This window comes from Muntiacus reevesi, chromosome 22 (genome assembly GCF_963930625.1).
Source record: "Muntiacus reevesi chromosome 22, mMunRee1.1, whole genome shotgun sequence".
NCBI classification, from domain to species: domain Eukaryota; kingdom Metazoa; phylum Chordata; class Mammalia; order Artiodactyla; family Cervidae; genus Muntiacus; species Muntiacus reevesi.
The window spans coordinates 4,239,596-4,257,020 of NC_089270.1; the positions used below are offsets into that span (position 1 = coordinate 4,239,596).

General features: G+C 43.4%; 1 protein-coding gene across 4 annotated transcripts in view; it reads right to left on the reverse strand.

Moving 5' to 3' along the window:
- The window catches only part of KIAA0232 (KIAA0232 ortholog), an 81,510-nt gene that overhangs the window by 45,279 nt on the left and 18,806 nt on the right, over window positions 1-17,425 (reverse strand). For all 4 annotated transcript variants that reach the window (XM_065913881.1, XM_065913880.1, XM_065913883.1 and 1 more), the window contains exon 2: window positions 2,450-2,951. In XM_065913881.1, coding sequence (XP_065769953.1) covers window positions 2,450-2,680 — 231 coding nt within the window. In that variant the 5' untranslated portion in view covers window positions 2,681-2,951. The remainder of the gene's footprint in view (window positions 1-2,449; window positions 2,952-17,425) is intronic.

Genomic DNA, 17,425 nt, shown 5'->3' on the forward strand with positions numbered 1-17,425 from the left:
CACTGTTTCCATTGTTTCCATTATCTGTTTATCATGAAGTGATAGACCAGATGCTATGATCTTAGTTTCCTGAATACTGAGTTTTAAGCCAGCTCTTTTTTTTTTTCACTCTCCTCTTTCACCTTCATCAAGAGGCTCTTTAGTTCTTCTTCACTTTCTGCCATAAGGGTGGTGTCATCTGCACATCTGAGGTTACTGATGTTTCTCCCGGCAATCTTGATTCCAGCTTGTGCTTCATCCGGCCCGGCATTTCACATGATGTATTCTGCATAGAAGTTAAATAAGCAGGGTGACAATATATAGCCTTGATGTACTCCTTTTCCAATTATGAACCAGTTTGTTGTTCCATGTCTGGTTCTAACTGTTGCTTCTTGACCTGCATACAAGTTTCTCAGGAGGCAAGTAAGGTAGTCTGGTATTCTCATCTCTTTAAGAATTTTCCAGTTTGTTGTGATCTATACAGTCAAAGGCTTTAGTGAAGTCAATGAAGCAGAAGTAGATGTTTCTCTGGAATTATCTAGTTTTTTTCTATGATTCAACAGATGTTGACAATTTGATCTCTGGTTCCTCTGCCTTTCCTAAATCAAGTTTGCACATCTGGAAGTTCTTGGTTCACATACTGTCGAAGCCTAGCTTGAAGGATTTTGAGCATTACCTTGTTAGTATGTGAAATGTGTACAACTGTGCAGTGCTTTTTATGATTGGGATGAAAACTGATTTTTCCAGTCCTGTGGCCACTGATGAGTTTTCAAATTTGCTGGCATATTGAGTGCAGCACTTTCACAGCATCATCTTTTAGGATTTGAAATCGCTCCTCTGGAATTCCATTCCCTGCACTAGCTTTGTTCACAGTCATGCTTCCTAAGGCCCACTTGACTTCATACTCCAGGATGTCTGGCTCTAGGTGAGTGATCACACCATCACGGTTATGCAGGTCATTAAGACCATTTTGGTACAGTTCTTCTGTGTATTCTTGCCACCTCTTAATACCTTCTGCTTTTGTTAGGTTCATACCGTTTCTGTCCTTTATTGTGCTCACCTTTGCATGAAATGTTCCCTTGGTATCTCTAACTTTCTTGAACAGATCTCCACTCTATTTGGTAGATTTAACATTTTACTTGCCCCTAAAACAGTATATTTACATTTACTGGAAAGATGAAGGAAAATAACAGAACTTCGGCAGGAAAATTATACAAACTATTGACCACCAAAATAAAACATTTTCTGAGGATTAGGTTTTTACAGGTCAACCCCCTCTAAACCTTACTTGACCCAATTGTCACCAGACAGGCCGGTAACCAATCTGGAAGTAAGGAAAATGTAGAAGGAAGGAGCAAACACCAGCAGTGAAGAACACTCTGCACAACTAACGCGGGACAAGTGCTGGGCTCGCTGTGCAGCCCCCTGTATTTATAAGACTCCTCTGTGGTTCGGAACGTCAAAGCCAGTTTCTTCTGTCAATGAAACTCTGTTCCTGCTTTCAGAGTTCCTAACAATGGTTTAAAGCAGCAACTAAAAACTGCCCACAAAACACTCAGCTCTTTTTTTGGCTTGTCTGTGCCTCGCCACATGTGGGATCTTAGTTCCCCAAACAGGGATTGAACCTGTGGCCCCTGCAATGGAAGCGCAGAGTCCTAACCACCGGAACACCAGGGAAGTCCCCAACCACTCCCTTTTAGGTGAAATCTGTGCCCCGCAGTCACTCAGAAACGACCTGCTCGGTGCCGAGAGCTCTGCTTCCCTTTCAGCAAGCCTCACACTCAGCAGCTTCTCCTGGTGAGTGAGACCAAAGTTGAGATCTTTGTCAAGAACACGGATTTGCTTGCTTTATTCACCTACACACCTAAGTCAAGTAAAGTGTATAATGGCTCACTTAAGGTCATTTTAGTCATGTCCAACTCTTTGTGACCCCATGGACTACAGCACGCCAGGCTCCTTTGTCCTCCACTATCTCCCAGAGTTTGCTCAAGTTCATATCCACTGAGTATTTCAGGTTATATGCTTTACCAAAATTTTAAGTCTCCTGGTTCAAAACACACACTTGGATTCATAAGCAGCTTATCGTCACTGTTGGAGATGAAATATTAAACTTTGAAATGTTAAGGAGTGTTAACAGACACAATGATTAAAACATGTAATCATAATGTCTCATTTTCCTAAACCAACATTCTGGAGCAGTGCTACTCCAAGGCAACAGGTCATCTAACTACTACCATCCGTGACAAGATCCAGAGTCTCTGCCAGGACGTCGAGAAAGTCTCAGAGACAGTGACTGAACCAGAGAGTGTGCTCGGTGACTTGGCTCATCTGTACTCTGCTATCAGCTTAAAATTGTTTCTGGACCACAGCCATCTACCTGCTCCAGATTATGGAAGCACTCATGGGAGGAAAATGCAGACATGCAAACACAATCATGAGCTTTCACAAAACATTCACAGCACGTAAATACCTGTTCCTGCAGGTCGTAGTCATAGCTGTCATGCAGCAGAAGACTGAGGACGTATCGGGTATAAATCATGGCATCAATGCCACATTTCTCTAGCTCTTGTCCCAGCCAGGTCTGCACGGGACCCAAAGCATGAAGCAGAGACATTTCAGAGACAGATACGGGGCCTGGGTGAGAGCTGGAGGAGCTTTCAGATGGTAAACCGTCCACAGCAGCTGTACAGACAGGGCGCATGAACTCAGGTGGCTGACATCCTTAAAACGCGAAGCATTTTCTGCAGTGATGTTCTGTCGGTGTCTGGAGGGGATTTTCACTCCAGTAAAAAGGAGAGATGCTGGACATCTAGGGTAAGCGTTTATTTCTGCTGGCAGTCAGCCATCTACAACTGAATTTCCCTCTGCAGGCATGACCAATGAATCATCAACATCCTGATATTAACATATATGTAGACACGATTTTCTACTTTAATTTCACATCGAGGCCAAATGTAAGTCTCCAGCAGAACCTACAAAAATAAGAGAGAAAAAAGGTAGCATTATGTATAAATTATTGATCTTTTGAAAAAAAAATCCAAGTGAACCATTCCTCTTTGACTCTCTGACCACTTGTGATACATGCCACTCTTTTAATAGCTTTTCCCACTAAATTAACACTTTCAACATGTCAAAGTAATCTAATGATGGCTTTATTAAGTCATAATATTCTTTATGCTAGAGTTCTGATTAATTTATGCCCCTAGAAAATGAAAACTAACAGTGATAGGTAAATCTCATTGGATCAGCTTTTATATGAATTTTAGCAGATAATCAGAGGGCTACCAAAAATAACTTTTAAAAAATGTATGAATAATTATTTCTAGTAAGAGCATCAAGCTAGAAAGACAGACACTCCTTACCAAAAATTTAAGACTCAGCTTTCTGCATTTTATCTAGAACTACATATTAGATGTTACATACATTAAATACAAACAAAAAATCCACCACAGGACGATGTTACTAGATTAATGTATCACTAAGTTAATGTACTCTGGGCTTCCCAGGTGGCACAGTGGTAAAGAATCCACCTGCCAACAGAGGAGACACAAGAGATGCGGGTTTGATCTCTGGGTCAGGAAGATCCTCTAGAGGAGGAAATGATAATGCACTCCAGTATTCTTCCCTGGAAAATTCCATGGACAGTGGAGCCTAGCAGGCTACAGTCCACGGGGTCAGAAAGAGTTGGACACGACTGACCGTGCACACACATTCATATGTCTTCTGCAACTTTCTAAAATCTTCTCTACCATGCTATCTTTTCTGAATTATAAAAACTAGATAAAGCAAAGATTTTCTATGTTTTTACTTGCTAAAATTTTCCAGCTGACTCTCAAAATTAAAACATCTTCCAAAATTCTTTTAACACGTTTGGATCTCAGGATGCCAGGCGGATCATCGATTAAACAATACATTCAATTCAGGACACCACCTGAAGCAGGTGGACAAGTCAGTACTCATCCAAAGAAGGTACCCCAAGACGACACGGAGACTTGAGGCAGTGGCTCTAGGAAGTAGGTGAGAGAAGGTAAGGCAGCTGAAGATACAGGGAAAATGTACCAGAGAGGGGAACGCTGCCCAGAGGAAAACATCAGACACTGGCAAAGGGCTGCTCCTGCACCTTCAGCAGAGTGTTAATCGGGGCATGCAGGCGAGGACCCAGCTGGTGCACAAGAAAGGATCATCACGGAGGGAAGGCGGAGACAGGCCCAGGGCTCAGCATGGCCGGGGACGCTGCTGGTTGCCGCCAGTCGGGGCTGGAAAACCTCACAGTTCGGGCCACATCAGGTAGAGGGCTCGGGGGTCTCGAGTCTATAACGGGGAGTCACTAGCCCTACAGTAAACACTGCTCTGGACTTGCCTAGTACATCTTAAAATTCAAGGCCCCACAGATCACACTGCTTCCAATTATTTTCACTACGGCCCCAGAACAAAGTTCAAGGAATTTACAGGAATGCAAAAATATCCACCGCCCAAGAAGATAAAATTTACAACATTTGGCACCTAATCAAAATTAGCAGACATGTGGGAATTCCCTGGCGGTCCAGAGGTTAGGGCTCTGTGCTCTCACTGCTGAGGGTCAAGGTTCAATCCCTGGTCAGGGAACTAAGATCCAACAAGCTGCACAGTGTGGCCAAAAAATAAAAAAATTAGCAGGCATGCAAAGAAATGGAACACAAAGGGAGCGGAAATGAGGAGGAAAATTAACGGAATCCAATCCAGAATTGACACAACAGCTACAACAAGGAGAAAAAGACTTTAAAACAGAAATTATGACTATATTCCATAAGTTCAAAAAGATAAAAATCAAATATCTAAAGATAAAAACTACAATGTTTGAGATTAAAAATATAGGATGGAACTAATGGCAGATTAGACATTTGAGGAGAAAAGATTACTGAATCTTAAACCACACACATACACAAAAACTATATAAAACGAAATATGCTGAGAGGAAGAGAATTTTTAAAAATTAACAGTTTTAGCGAGCTGTGTGATAACTTTCAGAAAACTATATATTGGAAGAGAGAATTGTTACATATTACAATTACACATTGGAAAAGAGAGGACAGAAAAAAAGTTTTTGAAGAAATAATGGCCAAAATTTTTCCAAATTTGATCAAAACCAAAACATGCAGATCCACAAAGTTCAATAAACTCTAAACACAAGAAACACATAGACATCAACACATAATGAAACTATTCAAACCAGTGATAAAAATCTTAGTGGTGGAGGGTGCAGAGCACACTAGGGGGAACAGAACAAAGAATGACATCAGATTGTTGGAAACAATGCAAATGAGAAGATAACAGGGCAGAAACCTTAAAGTACTGAAACAACAGCAAAAAAATCTGTCAACTGAGAATTCTCAACAAAAGCGTATTTCAAAGTGAAGTTGAAAAATAAGACTTCCTCAGACATGAAAAAGATGAAAGACAGCATCACCAGCAATCCTGCCCTAAGAGAAATGTTAAAGGAAGTCTTTCTGGCAGAAGGAAAAAGAACAGAACAAATGTGAATGCACACAAAGGAACAAGAGCACCACAGACAGAAACTTAAAATTGTCTTGTTACTTAAATATCTTCAAAAGATATTTAAACATTATTAAGATATTAAGATATTTAAAACAGAGGAGGGCTTCCCCGGTGATCTGGCGGTTAAGTATCCGCGCGCCAGCGCAGGGGACACGGGTGTGATCCCTGGTCGGGGAAGCTCCCGCACGGCTCAGGACCACTGAGTCTATGCACACGACTGAGCCTGAGCTCTAGAGCCCGCGCCCCGAAACCAGGGACTAGCCTCCACTCGCTGCAACTAGAGAAAAGCCCACACAGTAATACAGCCAAAAAGAAAAAAAAAAGGTAACTGAGGGACTTCTCTGGGAGTCCAGTGGCCAGGACTCCATGCTTCCATTGCTGGGGGCCCAGTTTCAGTTCCTGGTCAGGGATATAGATAACGGGAAGGTTAACAGAAACAAAGGTAAGGACACGTTGTGAAGTTTATAACATATGCGTAAGTAAAATGTATGACAGTAACGGCATAAAGACCAGGAGTGGGGAAATGGAACAGTATTATAAGGTACTTATACATCACATGAAATGGTATAGTATCTCTTAAAGACAGACTGTGATAAGATAGCTGTTAATAACCGTAATAGATTTAAATGGCATAAACAACCAATTAAAAGGCAGAGATGGTCAGATGGGATTTTAAAACAGCAAGACCCAACTATAAAAAAATATGCTAAAAATGCTAGATTAAGAGTAAAGACACAAATAGGTTACAAGTAAAAGGGCGGGAGAAGACATACCCTGCCAACATGAATGAAAAGGAAACCAGAGTGTTTACATTAATACCTGACACACCAGATCTCATAATGATTAAGGGGTCAATTCATCAAAATACTTCTAATAGCAGAGTTCCAAAATACACGAATAAAACTGACAGAACTACAAAGAGAAACAGACAAATCCACAAAGCACGCTAGATTTCAGTATCCCTTTTCTCAGTCTCTGAAAGAAGCAGGAGACAGAAAATCAGGAAGGCCCTCTATAGAGGACTTAAAAAACATTACCAACCACCTTGACCTCAGTTCAGTTCAGTTCAGTTGCTCAGTCGTGTCCGACTCTTTGCGACCCCATGAACCACAGCACGACAGGACTCCCTTGTCCATCACCAACTCCCAGAGTCCACCCAAACTCATGTCCATCAAGTCAGTGATGCCATCCAACCATCTGTTGTGCCCTTCTCCTCCTGCCCTCAATCTTTCCCAGCATCAGGGTCTTTTCAAATGAGTCAGCTCTTCACATCAGGTGGTCAAAGTATTGGAGTTTCAGCTTCAACATCAGTCCTTCCAGTGAACACCCAGGACTGATCTCCTTTAGGATGGACTAAGACAAGCTATATCCTGGACCACAGAAAAAGTTGCAACAAAAGGATTCGACTCATATAAAGTATATTCTCTGACCACATGGAATTAAATTACAAATTAATAACAGAAAGATGTCTGGAAAATTCCCCAAATATTTGAAAACTAAAGAACATATTTCTAAATAACCAATAGGGTAAACAAGAAATCAAAAGAGAAATTAGAAAGTATGTTAAATTGAATGAAAATAAAAACACAACGTATCAATATTTTTAGGTTGCCACTAACGCAGTATTTGGGGGAAGTATTTTTAGCACAAAGAGCCTATATCAGAAAAGGTCTCAAATTGATGACCTCAATTCTCATCTTAAGAAATTAGAAAAAGAAGAGCAAGTGAAACCTAAGCTAAGCAGACGAGGGAAATAAAAGATGGGAGCAGAAATAAAAGATGAGGGCAGAAACCAAAGAAACAGAAAATGGAAAAAGAACGAAATCAAAAGCTGGTTCTTTTAGACAACAAAATGGACCTTCAGCCAGGCTGCTCAGGAAGGAGGGAAGACATAACTACCAATGTCAAGAACAAGGGCGGTGAGGTCCCTGCAGACTCCACAGATGTAAGAAAGATAACAAGACGATGTGAGAAAAAACTTCACACCAACAAAACGAGATAAAATGAATGCAGATGAAATGGATAAATTCCTTGAAAACACAGAGCTCCAAAGCTCACCCAAGGAGAAGCAGAATGAGTCGCCCTGTACCTATAAAAGGAACTGGGTTTACCATTTAAAACTCTCCCACAAACAAACTTCCAGGCCCAGCTGGCTTCAAAGGTAAATTCTACCAGATATTTAAGGAAAGTACAATGCCAAATCTATATAAACTGTTCTCAAAAACTGAAGAGGAGATATTACTTTCCAAATCACATTAGAGGCCAGTATCATTCTCAAACCCAGACTAAGACATTGTAACTAAATTACAGACCACTATGGCTCATGAACACAGATGCCAAAAATTCTAAACAAAAGCTCAGGAAACTGAATCCAACAATATACATCAGATCCACAGTACAGTGGAATCAGAAGAACATCATTAATGAACGGTATGTTAATTGTCTTGGCCAGAGAACTTCTAAAAATCTGTTTCACTGCGAACAACTTAGTGGAAGGCTTTCCCCCATTGTTTAAATGCATAAAGACTTTAAAAATTCACACGACAGACTCGGTTCACTGTAAAGACCGACTGAAACAAAAAAACCGTTTTAGTGTACTATGTTTACTTTAAAACATGGTTGTGGGATTCTCTCTATTGTCATTAAGAGAGTTAGCCAGGGGGAAGGAACCAAGAAGGAGGTGAGAGACAAAAATAAAGCAAAATACGCTGAATGCTCAGAATCTCATCAAAGCCAGTTAAAGCCTTGCATCATTACCCCTAAGAGATTCTTGCTATCATGTGTTCAATAGTTGATTTCATACAGATTTTAACTTGCCCATATCCTTAGTCATTAGGGGTTATAGTTTACTCTTACTGTCTACACAGAACAGACTCAGAGGACTGAAGGAGAGAGGAAAGGTTGGTGTGTCGGGGGAGAGGAGCATCAGACTACGTGGTCATCTGGGCCGCGCGGGGAGAGGACCTTAACAAGGGTCTGAGACAGAAGCACGCCACCACCACGAAGGCAGGTCTGAATGTTCCCGAAGCTCCTCGCTGTTAACCTGAACTGTTAACAGGTGACCCAGGTATAAATACTGGGCTGTTAACTAAGCTTCCCTTCTCCCAAGCTGCAAGCCTTTGGCAGAGGAGCAAACATTTGACCCAATGGAAGCCTTTATATTCTAGCTCTGAACTGAAAGTTACCTGTTTAACCACGTTTATGGCTTTTTATGCCCGGAGCTGACAAGCATATGCAAAATCCACTTATCATTCACCTGGCAAGTTCAAGAACACAGCTGGCAAACACCAAAATGCCAAACTCTGTCTATTCACCTTCACACTCATTCCAGAACATGAAGTCTAGTTAGCGTGAAGGTAAATTGCATTTAGTTAAAATTCTCTAAAAAAAAGAAAAAACACAACAGTATATATTCAAAGGCTGTTTTGTCCCATTTTCCCAACTTTTTCTTCTACAAAGGTTTACACTGAGAAAAAAAGAACCAAGAACCTTCAAATTATCTTGAGCATCTTTCTCCCATGCACAATTAACCTAAATCATCCAGTGGTCATGTATGGATGTGAGAGTTGGATTACAAAGAAAGCTAAGAGCCGAAGAATTGATGCTTTTGAACTGTGGTGTTGGAGAAGACTTTTGAGAGTCCCTTGGACTGCAAGGAGATCCAACCAGTCCATCCTAAAGGAGATCAGTCCTGGGTGTTCATTGGAAGGACTGATGCTGAAGCTGAAACTCCAATACTTTGGCCACCTGATGGGAAGAGCTGACTCATTTGAAAAGACCCTGATGGTGGAAAAGATTGAGGACAGGAGAAGGGGACGACAGAGGATGAGATGGTTGGATGGCATCACTGACTCAATGGACATGGCTTTGGGTGAACTCCAGGAGTTGGTGATGGACAGGGAGGCCTGGCGTGCTGTAGTTCATGGGGTCTCAAAGAGTCGGACACGACTGAGCAACTGAACTGAACTGAACTGATTCTAAAGAGTGGGCTGAATAAATGATAATTTTAAAGGTCCAACAATGATAGTCTCATTTTAGAATTTCTTTTGTCTTTTTTACTTTAAATTTTAAATGGTTTGAAACCTATATATATATATATATATATATATAGCTAATCAAATGCCCATGGAAGGATATGCCATCTTCAATTCTCAAAGGCAAGAAAGACGAGTGGAAAGAGCACCAACGTAGGTTTGGGGCCCATAACTTATCTGTAAAAGAGAACAGTAATTCCTTGCTCCCGACCTCTTGACGTCTCACAAGGTTGCTGCAATGAGCCAGTGAGAAACGCCTCCAAGCACTTGTGGCCTCTGCATTTCACGAAATGTCCTACCAAGGGAAGGTGGTGTTACTGTAAACTCCCCTTGTCAACTGTCTGCTTACGCTTACAGGACTCTTCACTAATACGATTATCTGAAGAACAGTAATAATGTAAAATACGTTAGGCTTTTAGTACAAAAAATACTCAATTTCCTCACTATCCTTAAAAACAAAAAACTATGAAATCACCTTCATTTACAATAACCTAGTTCTAGTCATAGCAGAGTCTTTGCTTTTGTGAGGAACAGTCTGGTCTCTAGCACAACTTCCAATGGGACTGCCAAGAGCTCAGGTGGCGGAGTGCAGAGGATGGACGCAGAAGCGCCATGGACCCGTCTGCCCCGTCTCCCGTGTTCTGGGCTGTACGCATCCGCAGAAGCGGCATGGACCCGACTGCCCCGTCTCCCGTGTTCTGGGCTGTACGCATCCGCAGAAGCGCCATGGACCCCTCGGCCCGGTTCCCGTGTTCTAAGCCACGCACATCCACAGAAGTGCCATGGACCCCTCGGCCCGGTTCCCGTGTTCTGAGTCACGCACATCCGCAGAAGCGCCATGGACCCGTCTGCCCCGTCTCCCGTGTTCTGAGCCACGCGCATCCACAGAAGTGCCATGGACCCCTCGGCCCGGTTCCCGTGTTCTGAGCCACGCACATCCACAGAAGTGCCATGGACCCCTCGGCCCGGTTCCCGTGTTCTGAGTCACGCACATCCGCAGAAGCGCCACGGACCCGTCTGCCCCGTCTCCCGTGTTCTGAGCCACGCGCATCCACAGAAGTGCCATGGACCCCTCGGCCCGTCTCCCGTGTTCTGAGCCACGCGCATCCGCAGAAGCGCCATGGACCCCTCGGCCCGTCTCCCGTGTTCTGAGCCACGCGCATCCGCAGAAGCGCCATGGACCCCTCGGCCGGTTCCGTGGTCTGGACCGCGCGCAGATGCACTGTTGGGCCACACTGTCCCCAGCAATACAGACGCAGGCGCTCAGCACACACCACTTTCCTTGTGCGGCCTACTGCACCACGTGTTTCAAGGGCTCTAGAATTACAAATAGTCCCGGGAGTGAATGAACATCACCCCCCAAAGACTTGGGAGTTGACGAGAGCCTCCAGGCCGAGTTATTAATATGAGCCTGGTGGAGTGGGAGGGGGGCACCGGGGGGCATCCGTCAAGACCCGCTCACTCCCCACGCCACCCCCGCCCCCCACACAAGAAGCCTCGCGTCACCCTCCGTCTCCAGCAGTCATCAGGGCCCTGGGGCCTGTGACACCTACGGGAACTAGAACAAACTGACTCCTAAAAATGGACGCATTTAATTCTTTAATTATCTGGTCCAAGTGTTTTCAGAGTGATATAATTAGTCCCAAATGATTTCTCTATCTAGGAGAAAGGAAAACACATCTAAGCAGCTAAGTCATTACATAAGAACTTTTTCAACAAACTGCCAGACAAAACTTGGTAATGCCACAATCTTCAAATGAGTAATTTAATGATGAAGCAGTTTTTTTTCCCCCTGCAGGGCTGGCAGTGCTGAGGGGGTGGGTCTGAAGAAGTCCACTGACCTTTCAAAATTTCCTCCCCTATGCAGCAATGCTGTAAGAAACGGTGGCCGTCGTCTCACTCTCTGTACCACCACCAGCAGCGATGAGAACAATTCAAACGGCACCTCCGGTCAGGGTCCTTAGACAGCTATAGGAGACACTGCAGCTCAGCTTCCTCAGGCTCAAGCAGAAAAGACACCGGCAGAAACTAAAACATACTAAGGTACTTCCCCCCCACTCCCTTCTTTTTTTGGTGACATACGTATTTTTAGGTTTGCTCAAAAACTCATAAAAATTATTTCAAAAAGCACGCTCTCTTTCTGACACGGGACATTCGTGTTACTTTTGGGCTGTCTTCTCAGGTGACCTGTGTCACAGCACAGCCGATCAGAGAGCAGCAGACCGCAAACAGCCGTAAACCCGGCTTCTTCGGGCCAAGTGTAAATCTTGCGCAGCTCTGCTCAAATATTCACTTGCTGAAGCGTTCTTTTAGGGTCTCAGAGCCCTTTTCTTTACGCGCAAATTTATAATACACATTTTTGCTATAAAGTTTTTTTTTTAAAGGATTTTTTAAAATATGTAAACAGAAGAGCAGACATATACAATTCCTCCACTCTACTACAGTTCACTGTTAATATAGTGATATGATCGTCAGTGTTTATGTGACTATTTTCACATAGAACTTAAAAGCTTTCATTACTTCTACATATTAAATACGAATATATACTTTCATATCCTGCATTTTTCACCTAACATTATGTCACCCCAGTGTTGCTCTAGAGCCTTACTGCGTTGTCTAATACAGCGGCCTCTAGTCACACTGGCTATTTAAATTTAAAAATCAGTTCCTCAGCCGCATTTCAAGTGCTCTTATAGTCACACGTGGCTAGCGGTGACCCTGCAAATATGAGACAGGACACTTCTCTCATCACAGTTCTACTGGACAAGGCTGGCTTTGACGCTCCCCAGCAGGTGACTGCTGGGCTAAATGAGAACTGTCGGCTCTTTCTTCAGGAGTCCCCATGCCCCTCCTCATGTGCCTGCACACCGCAGACACTCCTCCTCGTACCAGAAGGTGGGATGCCTGCCTGCGCCCCAGAGGAACTGTGTGAGGGAACTGGCAAAGCTTCATCCTCAGGTCTGAGAGGCCTCAAACGTCTGAACAAGTCAGACTTCATTGCAGCAGAACATATTCACACAACTGATTGTGGAACAAAGCCAGACTGTAGAGAATGGTAAGAAGAGATGCAGTGAACTCTGGTGTTGGAGAAGACTCTTGAGAGTCCCTTGGACTACAAGGAGATCCAACCAGTCCATACTAAAGGAGATCAGTCCTGAGTGTTCAGTGGAAGGACTGATGCTGAAGCTGAAACTCCAGTGCTTTGGTCACCTGATGGGAAGAGCTGACTCACTGGGAAAGACCCTGATGCTGGGAAAGATTGAAGGCGGGAGGAGGAGGGGATGACAGAGGATGGAATGGTTGGATGGCATCACCGACTCAATGGACATGAGTTTGAGTAGGCTCTGGGATATAGTCCCTGGGGTCGCAGAGTTGGACACAACTGAGCGACTGAATTGAACTGAACTGAAAAGAGCAAAAATAAAAGACAAAAGAAAACTGACAATAAACAGGACAGGGGGCCAAGGGCCACATTTGGGAGGAAGGTTATTTAGTCCAAGAGAGTGGGTGTGCTGCAGAAACCACTCCCAACCTCTGGAGATGAACGCAAATGCCAGTATCTTGCTCGTGCTACATGTCCATCCTGGATGGGCAGGGACGCCTGGCACAATCACTGAGCAGAACCACCCTGGGGCATAGGATGACCCTGGCCGCCAGCCCTGAACCCTGCCAGTCCACAAATGAGAGAAAAAGAAAGGCTATCTGAATCCAAGTGCGTACCCAAGCTCTGAAAGCTTCTCCTGGAGCGAGTCACTCCCCTCTCATCAACCAAGCAAGTCTCAGGGGCTCACTTCATTTACACAAGGGGTGTGTCTATGGGGGGGGGATGCCAGGGAGGAGAAGGAAGGGCAGCAACAGGCGTCAGCAGCCCCGGTCCTCACGGTTACTTCAGGGGGCAACGAACAGAGGGCTCAAGAGGCAACAGCTCTGTGTCTGACGTGCGGAATCTAATGCTGGACCCAGCCATCTGGGAAACTCAGACGGAACATTCAAAGCCACGGATGAATTAAAACATTGCAAAAAGAAAAAGAATTCATACGAAAGAGACTCATTTTAATGCTCAGAAAGGATTCTGGAAGGCATGCACGCCGCAGAGGTAAGAAGGGCTAGGCGGTCACGGAGTGGAGTCCTGCCCCGGGCCCTCCAGGCAGCCTTCCCACGAGGCCGCCCTGCGCTCTCGGGCAGCACTGAGGGCCCTCGCTGTCCTCAGCAGCCTCGGCCTTCAGTGAGCCCCATCCCCACCTTCTCCAGCCGCCTCCTGTGCGGGGGCTCCTCCAAACGCGGCCGGTCTCAGGGCCTGGCCGGGATATGGGCCAGGTGCCGCGCAGCAGCGCGATCAAAGCCGAGTCTAGCCAAGTACTTCCCAATCTAATGGGGGGAATGCAGCCTAAAGAAGAAAGTCTGGGAGATAAAACAAGATTCACACACTGGCACGGCAGGGGGTGTTGGGGGGCCACCTGGGAAGCCCCAGACACACACGCCTCCCGGGGGCTTCCCGCGTCCTAGGCACAATCCAGACTTCTTCCCACGGAACCCACCGCCCTCACTGCGACCTGTATGGGGTGATTTATGCCTTCACTCTATTTTTAACAGGACCTTCTTCGCTACCAGTTTCATCAAAAAATTGTTAAAAGTGCTCAATATTCATCAAAGGCCTGCGACTATCTTTTCATAATTTTTCAATTTGGGTGTCCATAGGATTTTCACATAAAGAAAAGCCTTTGAAGGGGAAGGGTAAAGGGTATAAAATAGAAAAAAGAACAAAGAAAAGAGAATAGAGAGATAGATGTCTGAAACACTATGACTATTCATATTCTACGACTTTCACAAACTTCCTAAATAGCTTCTGCCAGGAAACCAGAGAGGGCACTCACATAATGAGGGGGTTAAGCATATACATGTAACCCTTGCCTATTGTTTTCAGATCTCAGTACACCGATTTGGAACACAACGTACTGCTTATTCCCTTTAGTAGGTAGCCTGGCTCCAGAGCCAATGTGTGGCTAGAAGAGAAAACCCAGAGAGAACTATGGATTCTACCCCACAGCTGTATCACTGAGGACAGGATCAGGGGCTAAAAGCTGGTCATGTACACCTGTTTAGCCATGTAACTGGAAAACTGTGTAGAAATGGACAATCAGACCTACAGTCTCTTCCCCATCAAGAAGTGTATCTAGACCTAGGAAATTAATAAGGCTCCATTATAAAATAATGCAATCAACAAATCTAGTGTGGGACATGAGTTCCTTCTGTGCAAACAGGAAGAACTGCATAATAGATTAAGAAGTTCCACTTTTACTAGCCAGGTAATCAGAAATGATCAGTGTATATCCTTCAGGGACAAACAAAATGGATTTTTTTCATGAATGTAGGACAGTTCTCATAGATAAATAAGACTACTACCTGACAATAAAAGTAACTAGCAAATGCCTTAATAAACCACTGCCGTGTAACAGACCTTGGTTAGTACCTGTTTAGAAGGAAGAACCGACTGTATTAAGGCAAAAAACAGGAGAAAGTGTTCAGTTCTACCTGAGAATCAGAAGTACTAAACAGACTTCCATTAAAGCAAAACGGATGAGACGCAGATCAAGTGTGAGATGAGAATGAATAAAAGAGAAGAACTTGTCCAACGGGGATGAATTCTCCTCTACTGACCGTGCTGTTGTCAAATGCTTATAGAAATCACAGTCCAGACCAGCCTTTACATTCTGATAGCTTTAACTGGGCTGAACATGAAGCAGATGAACTGCTTGCACCCAGTAGCCCCGCTTTATTTCTGAGTCTTACCTGACTGGCAGGCACTTGCTGATTCACTTACTCACTGCTTAATACTTCTGGTCTGAAAAGCTGAACTGCTTTTTCAAAGATTATAATTTATTTGCAGGTTGTCACGGTACAGTAACCAATGAAGTGTTTAGCTTAGACGTCAGAATTCTTTAGCAGGGCTATAAGATGGTAGTTTTTATGCCTTTAAAAAAGTCTTTACAGAGATTTAGAAAAATGCCCCTTTTCCCCTAAAAGGGGCAAATTTCATATCATACAGTTTACAGGATAAAAAAACATGCATGAAGCCATCTGGGTCAAAAGGGAGACAGAAATGTATACCTGTATCTGAAATGAAGTAGCAGTCTAAAAGATTACAACGCAGCTATCAAAGAAAACCCCCAAATTGAAACAAAGTTCACTACTATGAAATTCTGGAAAGTTTTTAGTAAAAATGTTGGAAAAGAGATGGAACAACTAAATTTTAGGAACCTAAAAAATTGCTGGGAGCAAGCTAAACTGATCTTACTTTAAGAAACGCATATTTTCACGAACCCAAAGCGAGTTTCCTAGTTTTGTTTTCACAGGGAGCTTCCCTGACCAGGGATGGCAACGGTGCCCTGCAGTGGAGTGCGGATTCCTAACCACTGGACCGCTGGGGAAGTTTCAAAAGCAAGTTTATTTGGAAACAAAACAAAGCAAAACAAACCAGGCAGATTTTTGGAATTTTTGAAAATGCAAAAAGCTCCAACATAATGAAAACTACTCTGTCAAGGATGAAACATTCTATCAAGTAAAAGAGTAGATCACTGTGAATTACAGTAAGCTTTCAAAGTGATACTGCTGCCTGTCAAAATGTCTTACCTACAAAAATTTTACAGCTTTCAACTACTCATCTCAAAACTACAAAGTAATCTATCTTCTGAGTTTCAATGAGTGGGAGAAAAATGGCCGGAAATCCTACAACTCACTGGTAAGACAGTGAGCCAATTTTTTGGTAGTTACTATTAAAAGCCACTGTGTTACTTAATACGTATTGTTGTTGTTCGGACACTAAGTCATGTCCAACTCTGTGTGACCTCGTGGAACGCACCATGCTAGGCTCCCCTGTCATGGATCACAGAATTGTCATGAAAGAAGCGCTTGTATTAACTCAACGAAGCTATGAAACGTGCCGTGCAGGGCCACCCAAGATGGACGGGTCACAATGAAGAGTTCTGACAAAATGTGGCCCACCGGAGGAGGAAATGGCAAACCACTCCAGTATTCTTGCTGTGAGAACCCCATGAACAGTATGAAAAGTAATATTAATAATACATATTACAGTTCTCTAAAATGAACCTACGTAAGAAGCACTATTTGGGTAATGTTTTAGGTCTGTCGATGAGAGATACCTAATTCAGTATGAAAATTTTATACAGATTATCTGACTTGTATCTTACTAGTCAGAAATTTTCAAGAATCGAAATAAAATCCTCTATTTGATTTTGCAAAATGATACAGATTTGAAAACTCAGAACAGGTTTGCTATACATATTTTCATTCTGCATCCATTAATTACATGCTTCAAAGATTAGATCAGGTGTTTAGATGCAACTCTTAAGATAACCATGTATAGCCTCTGGGAAGCTACTTAAATGAACAGTGTCAAGGTTTAAAAGAGAGCCTGCTAGTTTCTCCAAGGTGTATTCCAGGTGACATAAAAATGTATCACTTCTGTTATAGAACTACTTCCTTTTTGCATGAGTTAGGAAAATACCAGGGCTGAAATAAAAAGTTTTTTCTTTTTTAACTTTAGGACATCTTGAAACTTTTTAATATGGTAATAATATGCCGGTGGAACCTCCAGGAAGGAAACAAAGGAGCATTTCCGTACTTGCTAAAGACCTGTTTTGTGTTCCTCAGAATATGCTTTGGTAAATATAATCTTCTAACCAGAAAGAATTAACATCTTCTCTAAGGCCCACACTGTAAGCAAGACATAGATCACCTAAGGTCCTTACAGCCTCAATTTTCACAGGACTGAAAAGTTAACCTGGGACTTCCCTGGTGGTCCAGTGGTTAAGAATCCATCTGCCAATGGAGGGGGCAGGGTTCGAGCCCTGGTCTGG